Source organism: Diabrotica virgifera, chromosome 6 (assembly GCF_917563875.1).
Source record: "Diabrotica virgifera virgifera chromosome 6, PGI_DIABVI_V3a".
Classification (NCBI taxonomy): Eukaryota; Metazoa; Arthropoda; class Insecta; order Coleoptera; family Chrysomelidae; genus Diabrotica; species Diabrotica virgifera.
The window spans coordinates 14488661-14515979 of NC_065448.1; the positions used below are offsets into that span (position 1 = coordinate 14488661).

The 27319-nt window shown below is 33.7% G+C and overlaps 2 protein-coding genes across 2 annotated transcripts in view; one reads left to right on the forward strand and one right to left on the reverse strand.

Annotated features, from left to right (window-relative positions):
- The window catches only part of LOC114325365 (focal adhesion kinase 1), a 79075-nt gene extending 73061 nt beyond the window's left edge, over positions 1 to 6014 (reverse strand). Inside the window, exon 1 of the mRNA XM_050654397.1 lies at positions 5835 to 6014. The gene's annotated coding sequence lies outside the window, so the exon portion shown is untranslated. The remainder of the gene's footprint in view (positions 1 to 5834) is intronic.
- A 557-nt stretch (positions 6015 to 6571) lies between these two features.
- On the forward strand, positions 6572 to 26747 carry LOC114325400 (flavin reductase (NADPH)). The gene is made up of 3 exons (XM_028273466.2): positions 6572 to 6878; positions 9604 to 9990; positions 26406 to 26747. Exons 1-3 carry the CDS (start codon positions 6806 to 6808, stop codon positions 26555 to 26557), a joined length of 612 nt encoding a protein of 203 aa, XP_028129267.1. The 5' UTR covers positions 6572 to 6805; the 3' UTR covers positions 26558 to 26747.
- Positions 26748 to 27319: the final 572 nt, after the last annotated feature.

The window sequence follows — 27319 nt, forward strand, 5'->3', positions numbered from 1 at the left end:
AAATTTTTCAAAATTACTCATTGGTTTTCTCAGGATTCTAAAAAAATGAATGCATTTAAAAAGAATTGGCCCGAAATTTTGCGCCTACGCTCTTAAAGAAGATTTTATCCCTTAAAGATAAGATCTAAAAAATGTGACTGGTGCAATTTTTTTTTTTTTTTTTTTTCGTAAACACTGTATAGTAACAAACAGTGCGTCACATTCATCTGGGCACGATCACAACTAGAGTTATTCTCAACTTTTGAAATGCGAAAACGTGCATATTTTATAACGCACGCAAAAGTGCGACTTTACATCCCCAAAATTAGAGCGTACTAAGACTTGGTGAAAAATATGAAGATAGTAAAAAATAGTAAAAGGTTGAAGTAAAAGTACAAATTATACAGAAAAATTATCAGTAGTAATTGCACAAGAGCTCTAAAATTATTGAATTTTTCCCGAGTGTCACTTTGACAGTTTTAATTTCACGAGCCGAAGGCGAGTGAAATTATTTCCGGCTCGTGAAATTATTTCAAAGTGTCACGAGGGCAAAAAACACGAGGTTTGGATTATGTTTAACGCTTTACTTGTCTTATTACAATTACACAATTTATACACTTTGTTTAATTGATGTATGATTTAATTATTGTTAGATATTGGCATAGTGCTCCACTGTTTGAGTATACTGAACTCAAATATTTTCATACTTTTCTAAGATTGTTTTTGACAAATTGCCAAACCTGTCACCTATGTTATTTCCTATGTGTGTAAACAGGAGAATCTATTCTGGAGAATCATTAGAACAATATTTGTAGAGTTTACATTTCTTAAAGTTAAATTTAAAATCAGCCTACTATTTGTACATGTTTTTCATTTATTTATTTAAACTATAATAAGTTTGATTATCTTCTCTAATAAGATTCTTCTATCAATACTTTTTTAGATTTGATGACTTCTTTACAGTAATTTTAAAACATTATAGTTTGCAGGGTGTACAAAAAATTATATTTGTAGGTACCTGTTTTTTTTTATTTATTTAAACTATAATAAGTTTGCTTATCTTGTCTAATAAGATTCTTCTATCAATACTTTTTTGGATTTGAAAAGAAAAATAAAATTTTACAGATAATAATAACCTCGTCCTCCTCTATATTTTCTCCTTCGTAAGGATGCAGTGGCGTCATGTAATTTGTTTGACTATATTTCTGTCCAATTATCTCTCTTATGTGTGTGTTGTTTTGATTGGAAAATGAATAATCAGTCATGCCCTTTATTTGGTCCGACCATCGTACTGGAGCTTCCTCTAATGCAGAACTAAAAGTTTAATATGGTCACATTTTCTTAAATGTGACTGTTGTCAAAACTAGAAAACTCGTTGTAATTAAATCTTTTGGCTTCTATGTTGACTTCAACTGTCATTTGTTCCATACCTTCTTTTCTAGTTAAAAATGTTTAAAACATCTCAATATACTTTTGGTTGATAGTTGTGGTTGGTGTTCTGCTAGTATTGAATTATTTGTGCGATGTGCAGTCAATGGTATGCACAACATTCTAAGGTAGACCCACATTTCAAATGCTATTATACACTTCGAATCTGCTTTTTTGATGGTCCAAGTCTCTGAAGTGTAGGTGACGATAGGAAATATTAATGCTCGAACAAGGCGTAATTTTGTGTTTTTTGTAATATCAGTATTCCTCCATATTTTTGTGAATTTGGCTGTTGCCGATCTGGCCATTCTGATGAGTCTATGGATCTTGTCTTCGCATCCCCCACTGTTAGTAATAATGGACCCTAAGTAATAATGAAACCAGATTTACACAAATTGGAAACTTGCACCTTAATTTTCAGACAAATTCAGGTTTCATCGGATTGCAAATTAACATACTTACATATATTTTAAATTTAATCTTATTTAATTTAAATTTACGAAATTTTAACTCGTAATTTTTATGTTTGAAATTAATCAAAGTGTAATTTAAATATTCAATATTCAACTATTTATCTGTTGCATATTTCTATAATAATAGCATTTACTGATTCAATATAGTTTCAATATTCAAGATTTGTTAAAAATAAACAAGCCTATAAAAATTCTCAACATTTTTCACAACGAAATAAGAAAAGGTAATCCAAAAGTAAATATTTCATTTTAAAGGAAAAATAGTGATAACTAACAAACCCCAATATCTAAGAAAAAGTCCATACAGAAAAATATTGGTAATCAAATTCGGTCAGCATATTACTCCACCTTCAGCATGTCACGCCAATACTTACAAGAATTTACAAAAATAACTAGTTTTTCTGCAATACTTGCAATAACCTCTTTTGTTTGGAGCAGATGTTGGTGGGTCCTCTTCCAAAAGAATTCCAGCATATTTTGCAGATGTTTACATGCTTGTATACCTTACTTCGGAAATCTCATGTACCTGGGATTTACCTTGTATAGAGTTATTAAAAAAATTACATGTTTGGTCAGGTGAGACCTATGAGGAACATTAGCGATATATTTCAAGTTCCGTATATCTTTTTTTTTTAATTTGCAGATAAATTATATTTTTATGAGTAGAAACAGTATATATTATACTGCCCTCCTTAGCCAAAAGGGCGTGTCTCAAAAAACCTAAATTTTCACAATTCACACTTTTGTTATATTTTCATCAGCACTGACACTTTTTCAATATTTTTCAATTTTAACTGCCCTAAAGTGTGTTTTATAATACAATTATATTTTAGATTACTGATTTTTTTAAATTTGTTACTATGTATAACCAAGCAATGAGGTAAGCCTTTTTTGCTTAGTATAAGTCATACATTTTACTAATCGAAAAGGACATTTCTATCGAAAACAAATCAGTCAGAGTGATAAATTTTTAGGGCTAACACTATTAATTAGTTTTAAGGGATTTTTCTAAACACTTGAAACTTATTTACCAAAATAATTAACTTAATAAAGTGCAGAAACCAACAATAGGCTGAATTCAATAAAGATTTAATCAAACAGCAAAACCTTTTTATAAAATTGAAAAATTTATTAAACAGCCCTTTTTTTAACGTTTTACACACTCAGTTAAAGCAAAAAAAACTTTTCCACAAATTAACAGTTCTAATCAGACACTGGAAGATTTTCCCAAAACTTCATCTGTGGTTTTCCTATGATTCCTCCTAGGTTTTTGATTATGTTGTTCTTTTTTTCAGTAGATGTTCTCTTATAAGTTACTTGAGACTTCGGTTTAGGAAAATGTGGTTTTTTGTGATTTTTGAGTTTAGAAAATTGATTTCCTTGTACTCCTTTTCATCAAAGTCATTTTTGTATTTAATTGACTGTTTACCTCTTGAAAAAACTACTTGTGCCATGTCATGCAGGTACGGTCGTGGTACAATTTTGTTGAGTTTGTATTGACATGAGAAGTCATCCCAAACAAGAAAGTTTTTGAAGTCCATGACATAAATATCAGTTGCAATTGATGCATTTTTGACTGCAGTCACAAAATCTGTAATGTCATAATCTGTTCCCCATGTGTGTCATGCGACAGCTTTACTCTGTGATGGAACGAATCTGCTGCCATAAATGTACGGCCTGGTTCAAAATATCTTAAAGTTACTTGTGAAGTGTTTGTTTCATCTGAATTTATTAGGTACAACAAAGCAGAAAATAGAGACCAGTTTTTGTTTTGAGATGAAGAGTTATCTAACCATATTGTTATGTTTTCCACATACCTTTTAAACAAAAGAAATTGGTTAAAAGTACTGATTAACTCGTCTTTGGTTGGACCAAACAGGCCATCGTGCCACACAGTAGCAAAAGGTTTGCAATGTTTCTGCTTTTTTCCCACTGGTACAAATGTTTCATTGTACACAGATACTATATGTGTAAATATGGCAGATTTAAACATCTCTAGCCTGCGAAGCATAATTACTTTTTCCATGTCTGCGCAATAAACTATAGACTTTACATTTTCTTCCTTTCTTTGTCTTCAGTGTATAATTTACTTGATTTATTTGACTTTTCCTTGTGAGCTTTCCATTTAGTGCAACTCTCACATAACTCATCCAGGTTATCTTTGTCATGGGTTTTGTCATGTTCATTAAATTCTTGACACAACTCGCACTCCTCGTGGCCAAGTTTAACTATTAATATAATATTGATGTCTTTAGCTATTTTCTATACTTTTCGTATGAACACACAAAAGAAGGATTTTTTTCTTTGAAGTCTTTAAACATACAAGTGAAGCTCAATTTGCTGGTAAGATATAAACGATTAGGAGCATGCTCCCTGCGATAATGAGCGATCGAGAGTCCAAAAGATTTGATGTGCTGTTTGATTAGGTCGCTATTAATCTTGTTGTGAGGTTCTTTTGTACATCTTAAGTCTTTTTGAGTAACTACAGAGTTTCTGTTGCTTTTGAAAATGTTCCGGAATACTTTGTCATTACCTTTGTCATAGCCCGAAGTACCTACTTATAAAAACAACTTTACACACTATTACAGATTCTCCATTTTCGTTTTTCAATGTGTAACGAAATGAGTTGTTTCTTTCATGAGACTCAAATGAAAATGAATCAGCTGAGTTAGGTACTCTCGTGCTCACCTCGCCATCTGGCACATGTTACAATCCTTATCTCAGAGATAGGTCCTATTCGCTAAGGAAAGTTGTCATTTCAGGTTATTTGTTTCTAAAACAAAGTGCCTTAACTCACAGAAAGGCTTTTTTTGCTAAGTAACTTGAGATATGACTTTTTGGCTTATGATCTGAACAATCTATTGAGATGTGCCTTTTTTTCTTAGCTTTAGCCTGTGTAAAGTTGAGATACGGCTTTTTCGCTTAGTACTATGTTCCGGTTAGTACATAGCAACACTAAAGTGAAAAGAACAGAAAATAACAAAAATTTGAGATACATCCTTTTGGCTTAGGAGGACAGTAAGTATAGGGTTTTAAGTTTATCAATAAAAAGTTACAAAGTTTATATCATACTTTCTTATGAGAGTGAAGTGACAGGCCTCACCAGTCTGCTGGATGGTTAAAAATTTTTTCGAGACTAGTAAAAGAACATTTCTTTTTATAAAATGGTGGTTAACATGATAGTAACCTCATTAATAAACATGAAAATTATGAATGATCTTGAAATTTGTGTGTCACCATGCAAGTTTATACAACTTTGCATAAAATTAGTTTGCTAGAAGGCTCTTTGAGTTACATATATAGGTATTTAATTTTAAAATATCATAGCTGCCAAATCCTCTAATAACTTTTAATAATAAATCATAGAAAATATGAAAAAACTGAGATGTTTTAATAATAATCCTTAATAATATTTGGTTCTTACAACCACCCACACAGCAAGACAGGAAGAACATTAAAAACAATATTGAAAGAAAATGCAAGAAACAGTACCAAATGTATAAAACAAAAACGAGCAAGACTATGAATGAAGCAGGGAAGAGACAGCTAATGAAAAAAATGTTAAAAAAGTTAACTATAGGACTACAGCTTCCAGTGAAGTCAGTTAACTGGATTATACCAAAACCAAGTGAGGCAAGGAAAAAGTCAAGATATGATCCAAAGATTCACATTTTAAAGTTGAGCAGTACAGAATACTTGGAAAATATAAGATAACTAAACTATAAAAAGAAGACTGTAGGAAGAGGAATCATGGCATGAATGCCTGGAAACTACAGCCTTTATACAGCCACCTTACCAACCACCACTTATAGATCGATAATCAGCAGATACTAGCGGGAAATTGATTAGAATTGTAGATCCCATTTACATTTGTAGGCAAAATACCTTTATTCAATAGTAATCATGTTACCCTACTCCATTTTTTAAGTAATAAGAATTGAATGTATTACTTACAGGTAAAAAAGAAAGGCGAGTATTTATAGCTGCCATTGTAGTCTGGGCACTAATGAACGCTTTGTTTTAAATTCTATGTAGCTACATCCACAGGAAATAATTAATTAAAAACAATTAATATTTAGTGGTAAATATATTAATACGAACTGTCACTACTGCCACTACTGCCACTGCCACTGTGTTAAGCTAGCTGTCAAAGTCAAAAATTATGCGGTGCGAAGGGGTGCGAAGATAGTCAAAGCACGTATCATAGTAGGAGGTAGGAAGGATCTACTGGGGACACTGGGGTTCCACTTTTATTGTAAAAAATAATATCACTTCAATGGAATACTATTTTAGTATTAAAATACATAAAAGAACAGAATACGAAAGCATTTATGAAATTTAAATTTTTCTGTAATTCTATGAGAAATAATTTGTCTTGAATTTCTCCAAAACCGTCAATGAATTTCTTGAATGTAAATAAGTAGAATAAACTATTTTTGTTTATTTGTATATTTTCTCCTTGTATATTTTCCCCAATTACGATTGACATAGACATAATTATTTTTACAAAATTATAATATGATATTCAAAATCAAGTCAAAATGCTTAAAAATTTAATATTCAAAACATAAATTCCTGTAGACTAGACAACCAGTTCTACAGTTGCGCTGTCAGACGAATTTTTGTATAACAAAATTACATAAATAAAAAAACCCTTGCATAGCATATTATTATCATATTATTCATTGTCATTGTCATTGCATCTTGCATCGTGAATAATGTCAGTCATTGTCAGTTGCAGTCATAAGGTATTTGTTGTGACCTTCGTTTTAGTTTAATAGCATTAATAAACACTTCAACGACAATAATATTTGTCATTCATCCTTATCAAAGGTTACTTCCACGTATTTAATAATTTGTATGATATTTATTGATATTGTAAAAGTAAGAAGAACCGGTAATAATTATTATTAATAATTAAGAAAATGGCAAGAATAATCATATTTGGTTGCACTGGAATGACCGGCATTTGTGCTGTAGAAGCTGCTGTAAAGAAAGGTATGATTAATTGATTATGATTTAGTTTTGTAAGTACGTGACATGCAGAAATTTGAAAATGTACTGCTGTTATATCCATCGTAATATTATGTACCGCAATTTGAATGGCATTGAAACACAATTAGATACAGATACCCCTTTTTAAGTAGCAAATTCATTAATGATTTCTATTTTTATCCAGTCGTTCAGCTGTATAATATACAAATACAAAGTGATTTTTTATAGGTTTTAGTGAGTAAAGTAAGGGTCTTGTGATGCGGCAGACATTATGGTGATATTTACATTGTTGTCGTTGTCAAATCTTCCTTTTTTCTGTAAATCTAATGAACTTTCGTATTTCTTATGTAACACCCTGTATATTTTTTCGTTTTGAAGTCCTTAAGAGGCAACATCAGCACAGTCACTGTTGTACAGCCGACACACTGTTAAAGAACTTTCGAAAAAAAATTTTGATGACGTGCTGATGTAGCCTCTTAAGAACTAATTATTTTTCATGTAATGTTCCCTATACCTAAATGCCATAATTTTTTTTAAACCAAATATAAAAATAAATTTTGTCAGCCCGAGCAGATAATATTTAGGGTTTTTGAATCAGTTGAAATGAAAAAGGTCTTTTGTAATTATTTTTCTCTAAAGTTAATCGTTTTTCGAGTTTTACACAATTTAAAATTGAAAAAAAAAAAAATGAAAAACACGATTTTTAGGGCTCAAAAACACAAGTAAAAATATTATTTTTGAAATAACGAAATGCCCAAATTCAAGGTCAAGCGTTATTCTACCCGATCAGACTCAAGTACCTGATAAGTATTTTGGCTTATCATTATATATAATAAAACTAAGTTGATAAAATGTGTGTGCCGATAAAACTTAAAAAGGATTCCCGATACGATAAAGGGACTTATATAGTGCAATAGCCCTTTATCCCCCCTCGAACAAGTAAGTTCCCGTTTTAACTTAAAGGGCGTATTTTTAAAGATATAAGGGCTTTTCCTAGCAAGCTTGGCTAGCCCTAGATCTGGCTCCTCCACCAAATTTTTAAATATTCCCAATTTCGCCCCTTCGCCAAACTTTTAAATATTCCGGTATTAACATCATTATCATCATTATATATAATAAATATATATATTTTGGAGTTGAAGCGAGATAAGTTTAGTTATTCAAATTATTAATTATTAATTCTGAAAATATTTAAAAATTTAAGTTTTCAAATTTCGCGCCTTTACTACTTATGCTATAGCTGCAGAACTTATTGTTACGGCGGACGATAATGTCGAGTACATTCTAGAATGTGTAAAAGAAAATATTCTCGAACTTTTCCGAATATGCTAGAGCCTAAATCCGAAAAATCTATATATATATATATATATATATATATATATATACTCCAGACAATAAAATGAAAAACGTTGTTTATAAGCAAATAGTGTAAAAAATGAGCGAATGTTTTCAATAAATTTTTTTACTATTACGTCATAGTTTATTTTTTTATTGCAACTACCGCGTAATCTCATATCAACTCCCGGGCGAAGCCGGGTATTATAGCTAGTTTAAAATAAAAGGGTATTTTAAAACCAGACTTCCTTATTTTCGTTATTAATACCATAATCAAGTTTAGTCAAAAAGACTTCTTTCTATACTTTTCATTTTGTTAAATTTTGTAAAATATATTAATTATATTATTTTGATTTTTTAATTTTAATCAACCTATTCTAGGTACACCAGTGGTAACGTCACTTTGACGTAAAGTAAAAGGTGCGTTTACACGGGGTAAAAATTTAAAAAATCGGCTCCTAGATACGTAATCCTGTAAACTATTTAATGACCGCAACTGTACCTAGGTAAAGTCGTGCAGACACCAAAATCAAGAAGATTATCAGTAGTAATAGCCCAGTCGGGATAGCATTTGACCTTGCATTAGGAGTTGCCCCAAATTTTATTTTTCTAATATTTAGGGAGGGTCAATATTAGTATAAATTTAAAATCTCGACTGAATTCCACCGTTGCGTTAGCCGCCATCTTGATTTTAAACGAGAACCGTTTTTGCTCAATATCTCCGCCATTTTCAATTTTTTGACAAAAAGTGTAGAAACTGAAATTGTTGAAAATGCGATTTTCTATAATTTCATTTATTATAATTTTTTTCGTGCGGTCGATATTTTCCGAGTTATGAGGGGAAAATAGTGACAGTTGTAGCATAATTATTGAATTATTGAATTATCTCGTTTATTATTAATTTTACAACAAATATTTACCTATACAAAAATGAAGAGAATTAAATTTTATACAATTTTGATGCCGTTCATTTTTTTGATAAAATCAATATTTAAGGTAGTACGTATGTGGTAAAGGTGCGAGCGTAAGACCTGATTGATTTTGTAGCAATTGTTTTTGTTCAATATCTCCGCCATTTTCAACTTTTCGTCAAAAAGTGTAACAACTGAAATTGTTACACTTACGATTTACTACAATTTTTCGAGGGAACCAGGGGCGGGTCTACAATGGGGGGAAATGGGAAAATTCCCCCCAACAGGGTCCAAAATTTAAAAAAAAATTGTTGGAACATCACGATTTATTAGCTGACATAAAACTTAAAATATCGACAGACAAATTCAACCAATAAAACCCGCTAGTTTTATTTTAAAACCAAAACTAAAATCTCTCCTTGCTCCATACTGTCTCTCCTTTTTAGAGCAAATGACTAATATTCAATTATTTTAACTTTTAGGACTAAATGTAAAGGCCTTCGTTAGAGATCCAGCAAGACTACCCGAGCATTTAAGAAACAGTGTTGAAGTTGTCACAGGAAATGTCCTGGACTACAAATCCGTATTGGATGGCATAAAAGGTGTGTCTGGAGTAGTGGTAGCCCTGGGCACAAATAATGATTTGAAACCTACCACTGATTTGAGCACAGGATTGCAAAATATTATTAAAGCCATGAAAGAACTGAATGTCGACACAATTTCAGTGTGTCTATCTGCCTTTTTGTTCTACGAAGCTGGTAAAGTGCCACCAAGATTCCAGGATTTAAATGCTGAGCATCAACGAATGTATGATGTGCTAAAGGTCTCAGGGCTAAAATATATTGCTGTTTTCCCACCACACATAGCAGGTAATTTTGGATTACCTATACACTTTTATGTAGTTAATTCGTATTACTATACCAGGTGGTGAATCGTCAAAAGGGTCATGTATGAAACTCAATGTAGAAAACTTCTAAACTGTGGAATTCCTGCTTCCCTATTTTTAGAGGACTGCAATCATCATTCTCTTTGCCTTATCCCTATGCGGGGTCGGCTTCCCTAATTACATTTCTCCACACAATTCTATCTTGGATCATATCAATGTTAATCCCCTTTACCAACATGTCCTGCCTTATCGTCTCCCCAGGTCTTCTTTGGTCTTCCTCTCCTACTCCTTCCAGGAATCTGCACTTCAGCTATTCTTCGTATTGGGTGATTAACTTCTTGACGTTGGACATGACCAAACCATCTTAACCTATGCTCTCTCATTTTGGCATCAATTGGTGCCACACCTAGACTTCCCCTAATATACTCATTTCTAATTTTATCCTTCTTTGTCACTCCATTCATCCATCTAAGCATTCTAATTTCTGCCACATGCATTCGTTGTTCCTCTTTCTTTTTCACTGCCCAGCATTCAGTTCCGTACATCATAGCTGGTCTTATGGCTGTTTTATAGAATTTTCCCTTCAGCTTCATTGGAATTTTTCTGTCACACAACACACCACTCGCTTCTTTCCACTTCATCCTTCCAGCCCTAATTCTACTGCATGCATCTGCATCTATTTCTCCATTACTCTGTAATACCGATCCCAGGTACTTAAAACTATTGCTTTTCACAATCATTTCACCATCCAAAGATACCATTTTATTTTAGTAACTCCATCTTTAAATGAACATTCCAAATACTCTGTTTTTGTCCTACTAAGTTTTAAACCTTTTTCCTCCAGAGCTTGTCTCCACTGTTCCAGTTTTTGTTCTAAGTCTCTTTCACTACTTCCTACTAACACTACATCATCAGCATACATTTGGCACCATGAAATGCTACGCTGTAGTTTCGCTGTTATCTGGTCCAAAACTAATGAGAATAAATACAGACTAAGCACAAAGCCTTGGTGCAATCCTACTTTCACATGAAATTTATCAGTCTCTCCCACACCTGTCCTAACACTAGTCGTTACTTCCTCATACAAATATCCCTCACAATCTTTACATATTCACCAGGGACTCCTTTCTTATTGAGTGCCACCACAGAATCTCTCGAGGAACTCTATCATATGCTTTCTCAAGATCAATGAATACCATATTATGAGCGTTTGTTTCTTTACTCCTGTATTTTTACATCAACTGCCTTATAATGAAAATTACATCTGTTGTTGATCTGCCCTGCATAAAGCCAAATTTATTCTCGGATATTTCGGTCTCTTCACGTATCCGTCTATAAATTACTCTTTCCCATATTTTCATGGTGTGGCTAAGCAGTTTTATAGCCCTGTAGTTTGTACATTGTTGTATATCTCCCTTGTTTTTGTAAATAAGTACCAGTATACTGCTTCTCCATTCGTCTAGACTGCAATCTGTATTGAAAACAAATGTTAAAATTGTGCTACGAATTAAACACATTTCAAACGTTTGCAAAAATATAATACATTTGCCTTACTATTCTTGTGAAAGTTGGGCCACACATAGTGCAGAATGTGAAAGTCCAAAAACTTTTCTGAATTTAAATTTTCCTCATAGAAAAATAATCCAATAAAATGTCTAAATTTTCCTAATTAGGCATTTATTTTTTGACGATTTTGGGTATTGTTTTCAATAATATCCTCAGGTTTTCTTGTTAATCCAATCCGATAATTTTGAACATTTGGTTCATTATTTAATGTAAATGTACATTCATCGCTAAACAAAATATTTTTTATAGTTCTGTCTGTATTAATCCTCTCTAAAATTTAATAACAAAATTCTGCTCGTCTCTCAGCATCTTCTTCTCTTAGGTCTTGATGACATTTAACTTTATACGAATGGAATTTATTTCTTTACAAAATTTTTAAGGCTGTGGAATTATGAATATCAAACTGGTCTGCAAGGGTTCGAGAACTTATTGTAGATTTTCAACTAGGTACTGCTTTTATATGCCTTAAACATCTTTATTATTGCTGCTTTCTGCTCAACTAACTACATTTTATCAATTTTATTGTTTTCTAAACAATAAATCATAAAATAAAAATATTGACAATTCAAATATTGTGCCCAAATGCAACACATTATACACATTCTGCACTACAAGTGGCCTAACTTTAACAAAAACACTCTAGCAAATGTATTAATTTTTGCAAAATGTTGGAATGTGTTGAATTCATAGAACAATGCTGAAATTTGTTTTTGATACATATTTCAGTTCTCTACAAATAGTATCTCATGACTTTTGATGTAAAGTAAGGAGGAAAGCAGGAATTCAATAGTTTAAAATTTTCCATCGTTTCCTATGGCCCGTTTGACGATTATCACATTCATGTTATATTTGAATCAGTAATTCTTTTATGCGTTTTCTGTTTTTTTAAAGTCAAATATAAATTTATATAAAGGGGGGTATGGTTTGAAATTAAAAAATACGTACATACATAATCGGTTGCCTCTTTTACCATTAGGTGTCGAGGATTCCTCCTTTATATAATACTCTCTGCAAATTTACGCCACTTCTTCCTATCTGCTGCTAAAACTTTTGCTTCTTGCCACGATGTTCCTCTTTTCTTGAGTATTTCGTTTACATTAGTGTTCCAGCTTTTCCTTGGTCTGCCCCTCGTGCTTTTACCCACTGCTTTGGACTCCCATGTCATTTTCACTTGTCTCTCACCACTCATTCTTATCATGTGTCCAGCCCATTTTAACTTCTTTTCTTCAACTTTTTCGTTGAGCGATTTTACCTGTAATTCATGTCTCATATCTTCGTTTCTTCTTTTGTCTAATCTTCTTGCTCCCACCACTTTTCTTAAGTATCTCATTTCTGTAGCTTGTAATCTTTTTCTTTGTCTGTCATTAAGTACCCAGTTTTCTGCCCCATATATTGTAATTGGCATATATACAGTTTTATATACTGTCATTTTGGTTTTCCTGGATATTTCTTTTTTGTTTAGGAAATTTTTATACAGTGAATAATAAGTTCTCGTTGCCAATTTTATTCTGTTTCCAATTTCATCTTCTTATTAAGGAGAAATTAAAAAATAAAGGTATTAAAAAACATTTTCAAGGAAAAATAAGCCAACAGTGGCAAAACCTTATGGGGAATGGCTCTCTGTCAGATGCTCTGAAACTTTGGGTTTTGGCAGTCCTTGATGTGTAAAACAAAAGACTGAATGGGCGCGTAGCTCCAAAAATCATGGTTTTAAGATATAAGCCTCTGAAGTTATAGGTACAGTGAGGACGTTTGAGTTGGAATAAATTCATTTTCTGGACTCTGGAGATAAATTACGAATCAGGTCGATTTTTATTTTTAAATTATAATTTTTTGGCATATATATCATACTAGTGACGTCATCCATCTGTGCGTGATGACGCAGCAATGATTTTTTTAAATAAGAACGGGGTCGTGTGATAGCTCATTTGAAAGGTTATTCAATTCTATATTCACCAATATAAACATTAACATAATTATTTATACAGGGTGCCCAAAAATTATTTTGAATTAAATTAATTGAGACAAAAAGAAGAATGTATATAATTTATTTAATTCGAAATACATTTCACTGCTGTCAGAAAGCACAAAAAAAGTTTATTTCATAAATAAATATTGTTTTTCGCTTAAATTCAATATTAAAGCTGCCACCCACCTGCCTCTTAGCAGTTTGAACATATTTAATTTAAGCAAAAACAATGTTTCTTTTCAAATTAACATTTTTTTTTCTGTTTTCTGACAGTAGTAAAATGTATTTCGAATTAAATAAATTATATACATTCTTCTTTTTGTCTCAATTAATTTAATTCAAAAAAATTTTTGGGCACCCTGTATAAATAATTATGTTAATGTTTATATTAGTGAATAGAGAATTGTATAACCTTTTCAAATGAGCTATCACACAACCCCTATTCTTATTTAAAAAAATCATCGATTGCGTCATCACGCACAGATGGGTGACGTCACTGGTATGATATACAAGCCAAAAAATTATAATTTAAAAATAAAAATCGACCTGATTCGTAATTTCTCTCCAGAGTCGCCCATTCTCGAGAAAATGAATTTATTCCAACTCAAACGTCCTCACTGTACCTATAACTTCAGAGGCTTATATCTTAAAACCATGATTTTTTGGAGCTACGCGCCCATTGAGTCTTTTGTTCTACACATCGAGGACTACCAGAACCCAAAGTTTCAGTGCATTTGACAGAGAGCCATTTCCCATAAGGTTTCTGCGGGGTCCTTTTTAGACACCTAAAAATGGATTTTGTGGTGGACAGCAGAACTCATCACTGGATTCTGTGAACAAAAAATTCAAAAAAAATTTATTAGTTCATAACGCTGTCGAGTTTTCTTATTTTTAACGATTTTTTAGTTCTTAGTACCACTCGGAAGTAAAAAAAAAACGAAATTCTTTGTAACGAAAGGGTGAAATCAACATATTTATTATTGCTGAACAAAAAATAAACATAAAAACAAATATATCTCGACAGCGTTACCTCACGAAATGTTTAAAGAAAATGTTTGCAAAATTTCAGGCAGATCTTTGAACAAGCACTTTTGAGAAAAAGGGTTTAAAGTTTGGACAACTTCGTCTTCTTATTTGTGTGCCAAATCATAAAGTGATGCACATCGGAACAGGGTTGAACAAAATCATGTGTTTTTATTTTATACAAAACAAACGTTTTTTTTTTGTTTTAAACGGTTTTTTTTTTGTTTTAAACATGTTTTTTTCCTTTTTATATTACATGTTTTAAACAAATAAAACGTAGAAAAAAACATTGTTTAAATCATATTTCTTAAAATGAGAAGGATCTGTTTGAGGAATTAGGCAGCAGAGATACATATAATAACGTATGGCTGTTCAGCCCATATTCTCTGAACTTACTTGTAGACCTGGATCCCGCGTAAGAAAAAAAAGTTGATTAATAGCAAGCTGAAAATTTGTTAATAGCTTAACGCTGTCTAGTCGGACAAACATTGATGCACGGGAACACTGAAACAGGGGAAGTTTTAACGGTGGAGCATGATAAACGTGTCGTCCTGACAAGTTTATGATGGTGAAAAATAGCAAGTTTTTTTAAGTTTATTCAATAGCCAACGTTATATAATATATGAAAAAATGTTTGTCCGACAAAAAGGTTGGGCATTTTAACGAGTCCGACACGTAGAATATGTCACATCACAGGAACTATGTTGGTGATGAATAGCAGTCTGATTTTTGCATGAGAGTTTAATAAAAGGTTAAAAAAGCAATTGGAAGTTCTGTCGGACAAAATGAATGGGAAATTTTCCTAGTCGGACATTCTAAATATGTAAGATATAGACAAAAATGTTGGTGATAAATAGCAAGCTAATTTTGATTTGTTTGTGTACAAATTATATTTTGTAACGCAAAAAGTTATATGTCGGACAAAAAGTTTGGGCAAATCGACGGAAATAAATAAAAAACATTTTTTCAGAATGACTTAGTCACATATTGATAAAGCTATTTTAGTTGTATATTAATATTTATATTCACATATTTGCATGTGCATATATATACAGGCACACTCCAAAAACAGTGAGGTAAATATCAATGCTTGTATATATTGCAAAACAATTATTTTTTTGGGTCGAGTTTGTTCTAGATATTCTCAAAATGACAATAAAAAATGTCAAAGAACATGTGAAAGCAATCTCTTAGGGTTTTCTAATTAGGCGCATCAGAAAGTACGGAAAATTTCCTACAAAAAACGTTGTATACATTTTTTTCCATACTCAAATCTTAACCCTGTAAACGACATTGAAAAATGTGAAGAGTCTAAAACTTCGGTGCTTATAAGAATAGACATAAATATGACACATTATGCTTAGAAGTATGTATTAGAAGGCTGCATTTGTCAGTGTGACACTTTGTGCTATACAAAGTAGTATTTGAAAGTACATGGTCTCTGTTAAGGCAATACGTAAAGTATTCTCAACAATGATAACCTGTACTTATTGTACGGTTATAGAGTATATTTCCATAGGTAAGCTGGTTAAGAGTAGATAACGATTTTTCATATGTAATTTAAAGTATTATCTGCATAAATGGCGCAAAGAAATATTTGCTATGAGAGGTATATGGTTCAAAATGCATACAGTATCACGACTAATAAGTTATGTTCACATATATGTAGAGTACTTACAGTTTTATTCCTTGATGACGTGTCACATCAGAGCTCTGATTGAATTCCATAATCCATTTGGTTCATTTGTAAGGCACTCACTAATACGCTAAATAAATCATCGTCGATAATACTGAGCAAATTGAGTTATCTGAGCGGTATAAAACGATAGCAAAAAAGCCGGTAAAATGCGGCCTTTTTACGAATAGCGGGAGCGTCGATAGATTAGAGATGATTCTCGTTAGGAAGCTTTTGACGATCTGCCCCGGCGAGGGGTTCAAATGCGAGTCTCAACAATAACCTGGAGTTTCCAGAAAGGTTACATAAATACTACTTGAATTTTAAGTAATCAGTAGTACAGGGGCGTAACTAATTATTTTAGTGAGCCGTGTATAATATATTTATTGTACATATTGCCGGGGGCGACAGGCGAGAGAGATGGCCTATATCACCTCGAAGAGAGGGGATTGGCAAAGATGTGCACAACGATAAGAAATGTTTGAAGAAATTAGAGTTTATATACACAAGGGGTAACAACGATAAAATGGAGGAAAACGATAAGTTTTCCCCCTAGGGATACATTTTAATCTTCCAGGGGAATCACAGCGATTTTCGTAATACCACGAAGAAAATCACCGTGAGTAGTGTGAATCTTGACAGTACGAACTAGACCATCCTTACCAGGCAATACATCTATTACCCTGGCAGTTGGCCATAAGAGTGGAGGAGTACCATCCTCCTTCAACAGAACCAAATCCCCGATCTTGACAGGGTCAGTAGGGTCGGTCCATTTATTTCTTTGCTGCAGGAGGCAAAGATAGTCTTTTTTCCACAATTTCCAAAATTGCTGTTGAATTTTACTAATACGCTGAAAAAGATTCAACCTATTTTCAGGTATCTCTGAAACACTTGGTTCAGGGGGCGCGGTTAAACTTCTTTGAACTAAGAAGTGAGCTGGAGATAGGAAAGCGAAGTCATTGGCGTCAGACGACATCCTAGTGATGGGTCTCGAATTTAGAATAGCCTCGATTTGGCATAATACTGTGTTAAACACTTCAAAGGTGAAGTGGGAATTTCCTATAATTCGATAGAGGTGATACTTCACACTCTTTATTCCTACCTCATGGAGGCCGAATTGATGGGGGTTGCGGGGAACATCCATCTTGAAAGTTATGGAGTTTTGAGTACAGAATTCCTTAATCTGTTCCGAATTATTTTGATTTAAGAAAAAATCATAGAATTCGCGCATTTCATTTTTTGCCCCATGGAAATTTGTGGCATTGTCGCTCCAAATAATACTGGGCGTGGATCTTCTGGCAATAAACCTTTTCAGAGTAAGAATATAGGCTTCTGCGCTTAATCCTGTGACGAGTTCGATATGAACACATTTAGTGCTCATGCAAATGAAATAGGCTACGTATGCTTTGTAAAGCGGTGCCTTCCTCAAATGTGAGGACTTAATTAAGAAGAACCCCCCATAGTCCACTGAGACGACTTGGAAGGGTCTAGTGGGGAGTACACGATCAGGATGCATATCTGCCATCTGTTGAACAGAATTGGGTGTCATGAATCGGAAACAGTTTACACACTTACGAATTAAGCGTTTAATCTGTCTTAATCCGTCAATTGGCCAGTACTTCATTTTGACATACGAAAGTACTGTTTGCGCGCCTGAATGTAATAACTTATGATGAGCTTGAGTCAACATTAGTTCTACAACTCGACATTTAGAAGGAAGTAGAATGGGGTGTTTTTGATTATACGATATGGGGGCGTGTCGGAGACGTCCTCCCACACGAATCAGCCCATCATTATGTTGTAGGAAGGGGTTGAGTTTACGAGTGGCTTTATTGGTCACGAGTTTAGCATTTTTCAATTCAAGAATCTCTTTTTTAAAATAGATACTTTGGATATACCTGATGATCGCGTGATCAGCGATCTCCATTTCGGGTGGCGTCAATATATCCGTGTCTCGTGGGGAGTTATTCATTTTCTTTTTAATATTACTGATGAATCTAAAAAGATAAGCGACAATTCTTTGAATTTTACGAAAAGAAGAAGATTTAGCGAATAGATTTTCAAAGGTGTCGTTGAGTTCGTGATTTGTTGCTATGTTTGAGACAACTGACTTCCTTAATTCAGGAAGATCATCCTCAAGATGAGGAATTTGATGAAGAGAAAAATCGATAGGATTGTCTCTAATAAAGCTAGGTCCGCATAACCAGTCTTCGGTGGTCTGGGGATTATCAAAGACATTTATCCCTCTGGAAGCGGGGTCAGCGATGTTTTCGTGACTTCTGACGAAATAGAAATCACAAGGAAAAGTTTCCAACAAGGAATTGACCTTTTGAATTCTGTTTTGTACAAAAATGTTCCAAATGTGTCTTTTAGAAAGTATCCAAGACAAGGCAATTGTAGAGTCAGCAAAGAGATGAGATGAGGATATACTCAAATTTTTCTTGAAGATGTGAAAAAGTCTATGAGCCAGAGTGACTCCCAACACTATTCCACAAAGTTCCAATTTGGGAATAGTGAGTTTATTTTTTAGCGGAGAAATTTTGTTTTTAGAAGCAATAAGCCGCGGCGATACAGAGAAGTCTGAGTATGTCGCTCTGAGATATACACAAGTGCTGTATATTTTTTCCGATGCGTCGGTGAAAATAATTAATTGAACATCAACAACTTTCTTTTGTAAGAGTAAGCATCGAGGTACCTTGACCTCTTCTATAGTTTTGAATGTCGATAAGAGGTTTTGCCAATTTTTCATAATGATGGGTGAGTCAATGGGTTGATCCCAGTCCAATTTCTGGGACCATATTTCCTGTATCAAGAGCTTAGCGTTCACAAGGACAGGGGATAACCATCCTAGCGGGTCATACAAAGTAGCAATGTAGGAGAGAATAGTACGTTTAGTAACAACATTAGCCAATTTAAAGATAGGAGTTTTAAACGAAAAGTGGTCGTGTTCTGAATCCCAGAATATGCCTAAGACTTTATCAGATCCCGTGAAGTTAAGACTGACTTCAGAGACGGGATTTAAATTGTGTTGAGACAGAAATTCTGAAGAACTGCAGTTCCACTTGTGGAGGAGGAAACCATGGGTTTCTAGCAAAGAAGTTAATTGTTCGAAAAGACAATTTAATTCATGAAGACTGTCAGCACCGCTGATCAGGTCATCCATATAGATAGATTCTTGCAGAACACTAGTAGCAAGTTCGTGGGTATGTTTGTTGTTGTCAGCGATGTGCTTGATAACTCTTTGAGCGATAAATGGGCTACTTGGGAGCCCGAAGGGTAATCTTTGAAATTGATAGCACCGTAAAGGCTGCTGAATATTGTCCCTAAAGAGAAAATTTAACAGAAATGTTTCAGTGGGACAAATGGCGATTTGTAGGAACATAGCCTTGATGTCGCCTACTAGTGCGAATTTAAACTGACGAAACTTAGCGAGAATGTCAAAAAGTTCATGTTGGACGACATAACCTTTGTCTATGACGTCACTGAGGGAGATTCCCGTAGACGATTTATTGTTTGGATCGAAAACTATACGAGTGGAAGTAGTAGAGTTGGATTTGAAAACGGGAAAGTGAAGGAGAAAGTAATTAGGTTTACCTGAGTCATTTAGCATTTTTAACGGCACTTGAATTATTTGTCCGTTATTGAGATATTCTGATATAATGTCCTGATACTTTTCCAATAAATCAGGGTTGAGTTGAAAACGTGTCTCGAGACTTAGAAAACGTCTTTTTGCCGAGAGAAACGAATTTCCCATGTCTATATCTTCGATAGGGAGTTTGAGATTGAGTGTGGACTCATATCGTCCATTGGGGAGAACATTAACATGTTTTACAAAATTAATTTCAGCGGGGTGATCATTAACGAGATCGGTGTTCTGAGGAGCGGCTTCTTCCAGCTCCCAGAATTTTTGTAAATGATCGGATGGACACTACCGGCTCATTTACGGCGGAAGGAGTGTTATGAGAACAACAAGTAACGAGAGAGTTTGAATAAAATTCCAAAGCCTTTTTAGTATTTTTCGACTTGAGAGCAAAGTCTGGAACTGACCCTGATATCGTGTACCCGAGTAGAGTGCGTTGAAGAACGGGAAGACCTTTTCCCAAACGAATTATTTCAGGTTGAATCATATCGTTATACAGGTCTGCACCGAGCAGGATACCAATTGGGGATGTTACATGGAACATCGGATCACCTAATGGTATCTCTGAGGGTATGTTTAGTTTGCTCGCCGAAATAGAAATTTGAGGAAGCGGATTTGTTATCTTTGGGAGTACAGAGCACGAGATGTCAAAAGGAACGTCGTTAGCGACAGCGAAAATTGTTGTATCTACAATAGATTGAGACGAGGATGAGGTGGAGTTAATTCCGTTGATCCGTAATTTTCCATCTCTAGTGGTGAGTGACAGTTCCTTTACGAGGTCAGCACTAATAAATGAAACCTGTGAGGCCGAGTCTAAAAGTGCCTTTGCGAAGACCCTCTTGCCGCTAGGAGCGACAAGATAGACCTGGAGTGTGCTTAGTAACACCAAGTGATTATCAAGCGAGGCTGCAGATAGAGCCATTGAATGTGGAGTCGAATTTTGAAGATTAGCTTCCGTTTCAGGAGCTCTAACATGTGAGGGCCCCTGTTGTGAATTACCCTGTATATGGGAGTTATTTGAGATAGCGGTTTTATTATGATTATTTGAGTTGTGTTGGCCAACAGCCGCGGAAGGGTTACTATGACCCGTTTTGTCGAAATGGAGCAACGTGTGATGACGAGATTTACAAACTATGCAAGAGAATTTGGATTTACACTGATCGAGCATGTGAGACCCAAGACAATTAATACAAAATTTATTTTGTTTGACAAAACTAAAACGTTCTTTAGAATTCAACTGCTTGAACTGAGGACAAGAGTAGATCGAGTGAGAGTCGTGGCAATAGGAACATTTCTTAGGACCTAAGCGAGGCGAAAGGTTACTGGTAGAAGTGTCCGAGGCTAGGTGTAAAGAGTGTCTGGAAGTAGTAGTCGATTTTGGTTTTGATTGAGAGTGAATATTCTCAAGATGAACAACGCGTGTCTCGATTTCCCCTAGAAAATGGACAAAATCAGGGGTAGCTTGGCTACCACCGGATTGGAACTCAAGAGCCCTAATGGTAGGTGCGTCGAGCTTCTGAGTAGCGATATGTATGAGAAGTAAATGCAAGAGATCTGAAGGGGGCCTATTCAAGTTCAATAGGGCCTTGAAATTATTTGACATGACCGTATGAAAATTTCTTAATTGTGAGTGATTTGCGTTTCCAGAAATAGGAGGCGCATCAAGAATTTGAGAGATGAGAGTTTTGATAAGCGATTTAGAGTTGGCGTACCTTTGTGTCAGGTTATCCCGGGCTATTTTGTAATTGTCACCTGTGAGTGGGATATGCTCGAGAAGCGTCAAAGGCTCGGAAGTTAGAAAACTTTTGAGGTAAATGAGTTTTTCCAGATCACTTAATGTAGTATCAGATCCTATTATTGTATCAAAGGTCTCAATGAATGAATTGTATTCAGTAACTAAGCCACTAAATGGTTTTAACTGAATACGAGGGAGGTTTACTGTTCGTTGCCTAGCCATAGACTGTGAGGTTAGAGAAGAATTAGGGTCAAATTGGAGGGAGGGGTAGCAGTCACATTAGAACTTTCAATGACCTCTAATCTTTCTTCCAATAGAGAAATTGTATCCAAATATTTATCAAAAACCACAGAGGAATCAGTAGAGGGGGTAGGTTCCTCGGGGATCGTCTCCAGCACATTTTGAGCATCGCGGAAAAGTCCGTAAGAATGCTTGAGTTGTGAAATTATTTCACGAATTTTATATTTGTTTAAAGAATTAAGAGTTGTGGGAACCGAATCAGCCAACTTGGTTATATCAAGTTTTGCGGTGAGCCTCTGTCGGTTATATTTTGATCGGTCAGCCATGTTGCGAGAATGGGAGATTAGATAGATTATTTGCAAATGTCTAAACCTATAAATCGATGCGAAAATGAGAGAATATGTACAATATATTATATATTACACGTTTAATAGTGTGAGATTGGCTTAATAGTATCACCCTGTATGAGTGCAGATTAGTATATGAAATGCAAAACTATAAAATTTCAAAATATATGCAATTTTCCAAAATGGGTATTTTTCAGCAAGTGTGAGACACCCTTAACAAGTATTTAAATTAATTAAATTGAAGGAAAAAACAATTATTTATTTTCTATAGTTTTCTAGAAGTGTAAAATGAGCTTAAGCGAAGCTAAATGTAGCAAAAACTTACAATTTATGCAAGAAAACAAAATTATTTTTAATAATTTTTGTAACCTGTGAACCAGGCTTAATCGGATTCAAAATTATAAATTTAATTTAAATCAAAAGGTTGAACAAACAATGTTAAAATTATAACACCCGTACTATCAGCCAAGAAATGAGTACACTTTTTGTATACTATAAACAGAAAAATATATTTACGAAAATAAAATAATGTAATATATGCAAATATTTTTTCATACAAACAAAACGACTCCTTTATTTGAACAAAGCAAGTAGTTTCTGAAATTGCACGTGTAGACCGGGCTTAACAACCTACCAGCTATTGTAGAGACGTGCTGGGTTAAATACTGAGAATTTGAGTGCAGAAAGAGAGGAATATTTTATTGTTGTGCCGGGGCGGCGTGGCTTGGAAATTTCCAAATGCAACAGAAAGACACTATAAATGAAAAACCGTTATTCTCAGAATAGAGATTATCAAAATATGCAAATACGAAGGACCTTGAGGATTTAATTAATAAATAATTAATATGATCCGGCTCGAAGGACCAGAAATGTTAAGGCAATACGTAAAGTATTCTCAACAATGATAACCTGTACTTATTGTACGGTTATAGAGTATATTTCCATAGGTAAGCTGGTTAAGAGTAGATAACGATTTTTCATATGTAATTTAAAGTATTATCTGCATAAATGGCGCAAAGAAATATTTGCTATGAGAGGTATATGGTTCAAAATGCATACAGTATCACGACTAATAAGTTATGTTCACATACATGTAGAGTACTTACAGTTTTATTCCTTGATGACGTGTCACATCAGAGCTCTGATTGAATTCCATAATCCATTTGGTTCATTTGTAAGGCACTCACTAATACGCTAAATAAATCATCGTCGATAATACTGAGCAAATTGAGTTATCTGAGCGGTATAAAACGATAGCAAAAAAAGCCGGTAAAATGCGGCCTTTTTACGAATAGCGGGAGCGTCGATAGATTAGAGATGTTTCTCGTTAGGAAGCTTTTGACGATCTGCCCCGGCGAGGGGTTCAAATGCGAGTCTCAACAATAACCTGGAGTTTCCAGAAAGGTTACATAAATACTACTTGAATTTTAAGTAATCAGTAGTACAGGGGCGTAACTAATTATTTTAGTGAGCCGTGTATAATATATTTATTGTACAGTCTCTGAGTTTCTGTTTGCCACGTGTGTTGGAAATTAAAATTTATATTAACTATGGAGTGTTTTTGTGTCTATTTTTGAGTGTCAACAGTTTAAATTTTAAGTCGCCAAATCAAAAGTGAAACCATTCAACGGAACATTTTTGAGTAATTTTCGAACATTTTAAAAAGTTAGTAAAATACTTGGTCATCAATTCAATGAGGTTCAGTTGTCAGATAATTGTGAAAGTTCAATTGAATATCATTCTTCGTGCTATAATGCTTTGCTTGATTGAAAAAGGGTACCTAAATAAATTATTACTAAAATTGTATAACTTAATTTTTCTTAACTTTCTACAAATGAAATAATAATGTAATTAATATGTCACATAGCAAGAAATAATTTGCTGCCAAAATAAATCGATTAGTTTAAATTTGAAGTTACGATTGCAATTTATTATGAATTATTGTCAAAAGTGACAGTTTTTCTTAAATGGAAATGTATTCATAGACATAAGGGTAGAAAGGGAATACAGTGCAAAAAGTCGATAGGTGGTCTATCTATTTCTTTTAACCAAGCGATCCCGCGCATGTGGCAGACAAAGATAGCTAGACCACTCAATCCATAATATAATTTGCCTGATCTACTATAAATGTATTACAGTGAGGTATCTAAATGATGTTGACATAAATCGACAGATATCGATTGTAATTGATTGCAGGTACTTTTGACATAGAATAATCACCCCTTATTGAAATTTCAAAAATTATTTTTTTAAATTGTCCGACTACAAAATCTACCCCTTATTTTTTTCCGACAACAGTCATTCTTGGTAAGGAATAATTTACTTAATTAAATTTCGTCTTTGTCGGAAAGCTATTTATCACCAGCATTTTTGTCTATATCTTACCTGTTTAGATTGTCCGACTACGAAAACTTCCCATTAATTTTGTCGGACAGAACTTCCAATTGCTTTTTTAACCTTTCATTAAACTCTCATGCAAAAATCAGACTGCTATTCATCACCAACATAATTCCTGTGATGTGACATGTTCTACGTGTCGGACTCGTTAAAATGCCCAACATTTTTGTCGGATAAACATTTTCACATATATTACATAACGTTGGCTATCGAATAAACTTAAAAACAACTTACTATTTTTCACAATCATAAACTTGTCAGGACGACACGTTTATCATGCTCCACAGTTAAAACTTCCCCTGTTCCAGTGTTCCCGTGCATCAAAGTTTGTCCGACTAGACACCGTTAAGCTATTAACAAATTTTCAGCTTGCTATTAATCAACTTTTCTTTCTTACGCGGGATCCAGGTCTATTGCCCACGATATAGAAGTGCCAGGAATAAAGAACAGTGTCAAAAAATTGCAAATATTTCAGAAATGTACATTTTGCTAGCGCAAAATTCCGAGAAGCTGGTGATTCTGCTCTTGTATTGCATTAGAATGTTCGTTGGAATACTTTATCGGAATGCTTCGAAAGTTAGTTGAAAAACTGGCCACAATTATTTCACATTTGCTCTAAACAATAGAATAAGTATTGATAAAGATGTAATAAAGCTTGTAAATGATACAAAGTTAAAGACAAATGCCTAAGACTAGGTATTTATAAAAAATAAAGTATATTGCAGTGCAGGGACAAAGTCTACAAAGATATGGCTAGAACTTCTGGAAGCATTCGAGACTGAACACACAAATGGCGAATTTTTGATATATGATACTAATAAAGTCAAGGAGCTTATGAAAATGGCTTTGATGCTGGCTCATTTTTTGACAAGTTTGCTTGCTCATCGCTTTAGTGGAAATAAATTTAGTCAAGAACAAATAAAAACTGACACGGAGTATGTAGAAACTTCACTTCACATCCAGAAGCATTGCCAATTGTTATTAATTACCAGGCAAAGTGTGTACCCTTTAAACCATATATATTTCCTAAACATCTAATGTAAGACCATTGGCATGGTACGTTCTATGGTCATCCAACATAAAAAATTCTTCTCATCATACGCTTAAGTCAATTCCAAACTATGTAACCGGCTAGGCAATGTCAAAGCTGCTAAGTTGGTTTTAAGTTTTAAAGAGCTTAATTCTATAAGTGATCACGTTGCTGATAAAATTGATGACTTAGATTACAAGATTACTATGAGACTGAAACAATTTGAGAAATTTATTAACTCTTGTATGCAAAATGTTTTGAAGTTTTCAAATTTTTGTTGTGTTCCCATAATTAATAAATAAATAATATATTTGTTACAAAGTGTGTATAATAATATGTATAAGATTTTTTTTCATATTTATGTATTATTCACAAAAAAAAATGAAAAAAGACGCTTGTTGAATTAAAGTGTTTTAAACAAAAACTGTTTTAAACCTAAACAAATGTTTAAAACAAAACAACCCTGCATCGGAATATGTTTTTAAATCGCGGAGTAATCTACAAAAGAGGAGGGGAACAGCTGTTGAACCTTTCTCACTACGCTCAAACCTGCTGGCGTGAAACCGCGGCAAAGCGAGTTGAAGGTAGGGATATTCAACATGATGTATCTCTGATAATTTTACTCCCATCGATTTGAAAATTTCAAAGAGAATTCTTGAAATTATACACTTTCATTTAAAATATTAAAAAATAAAAATTTCATATCATACCCCCGTTAAGGATTTAAATTTTTAGGAAATAGTAACAGCAAAGACTTATTTTTAATTATTTTGTAGATGAACCTTTAGGGGAGTATGTCACAAAACACGATGCTGTTCCAGGAGCCAGAGTTATATCTAAACGCAGCTTGGGAGCATTTTTAGTTGATTCCCTCAATCAACCTGAACATTACGGACAAGCTGTCGGCATCAGTAATAAAACCCAATAAAAAATACTTTATTAAGAGCCAAAGTAATAAATGACTGTATTTTGAAAATTTTATTAGTTCCTTGTGATAATTTCTATAAAATAAATAGAATATTAAATAAATTTTATATGAACAAAATTTTATGGTAGCTAGTTGTTTATGGTATAATTTTAATGATTATAATATTTCTTAAATAAAATTATTAAACATGCTACTAATTTTTTATGTTATATAGTTTATTACAGCCTTTTAAAACAGTAGAAAAATGCAATCAATGTGATTGACATCACTGATTTTCTTAATGTTTATTTTCATACCAAATTGCACACAGTTGGTTCTATCGACACTGCGTTGTAGACCTGAGTCGGAAACCGCAATCAACACCGTATCATCGGCGTTTCTGATGCTGTTGATATTTACTCCATCCTTGGAATCCTCCAGTGCCTCTTTAAATAGAAACTCAGAATAAAGTTGAAAGTAGCAGGTACGACAAAACACATCCTTGTCTAACTACTCTTCTAATTTTTACTTCTACGGACGTGAAACCTTCCATCCTAACTAGCGTTTTACTCTAGGCTAATTAGCAAAATACGAGGAAAAGCTATTTACCAGCAATTTTATTGCTGGAATCGAATCTTATGATTGTATATATTAATAATATAGGTATGCAAAGTCCGCAGATAGTGTGCTACTTTTTTTATAAAGAAAATCGGGTTTTTTTTAAATTTGTGCTCTATAACTCCAAAGATTTTAACTTGACACCAAAAACACCCAAATAAAAAT

What these genes read in the sequence shown, in the direction of transcription:
- LOC114325400 (XM_028273466.2), top strand. Translation starts at nt 6,806, where the DNA reads ATGGCAAGAATAATCATATTTGGTTGCACTGGAATGACCGGCATTTGT. An exon ending in AGAAGCTGCTGTAAAGAAAG is followed by an intron (nt 6,879 to 9,603) that starts GTATGATTAATT and finishes TTTAACTTTTAG; the next exon opens with GACTAAATGTAAAGGCCTTC. An exon ending in TTTCCCACCACACATAGCAG is followed by an intron (nt 9,991 to 26,405) that starts GTAATTTTGGAT and finishes ATTATTTTGTAG; the next exon opens with ATGAACCTTTAGGGGAGTAT.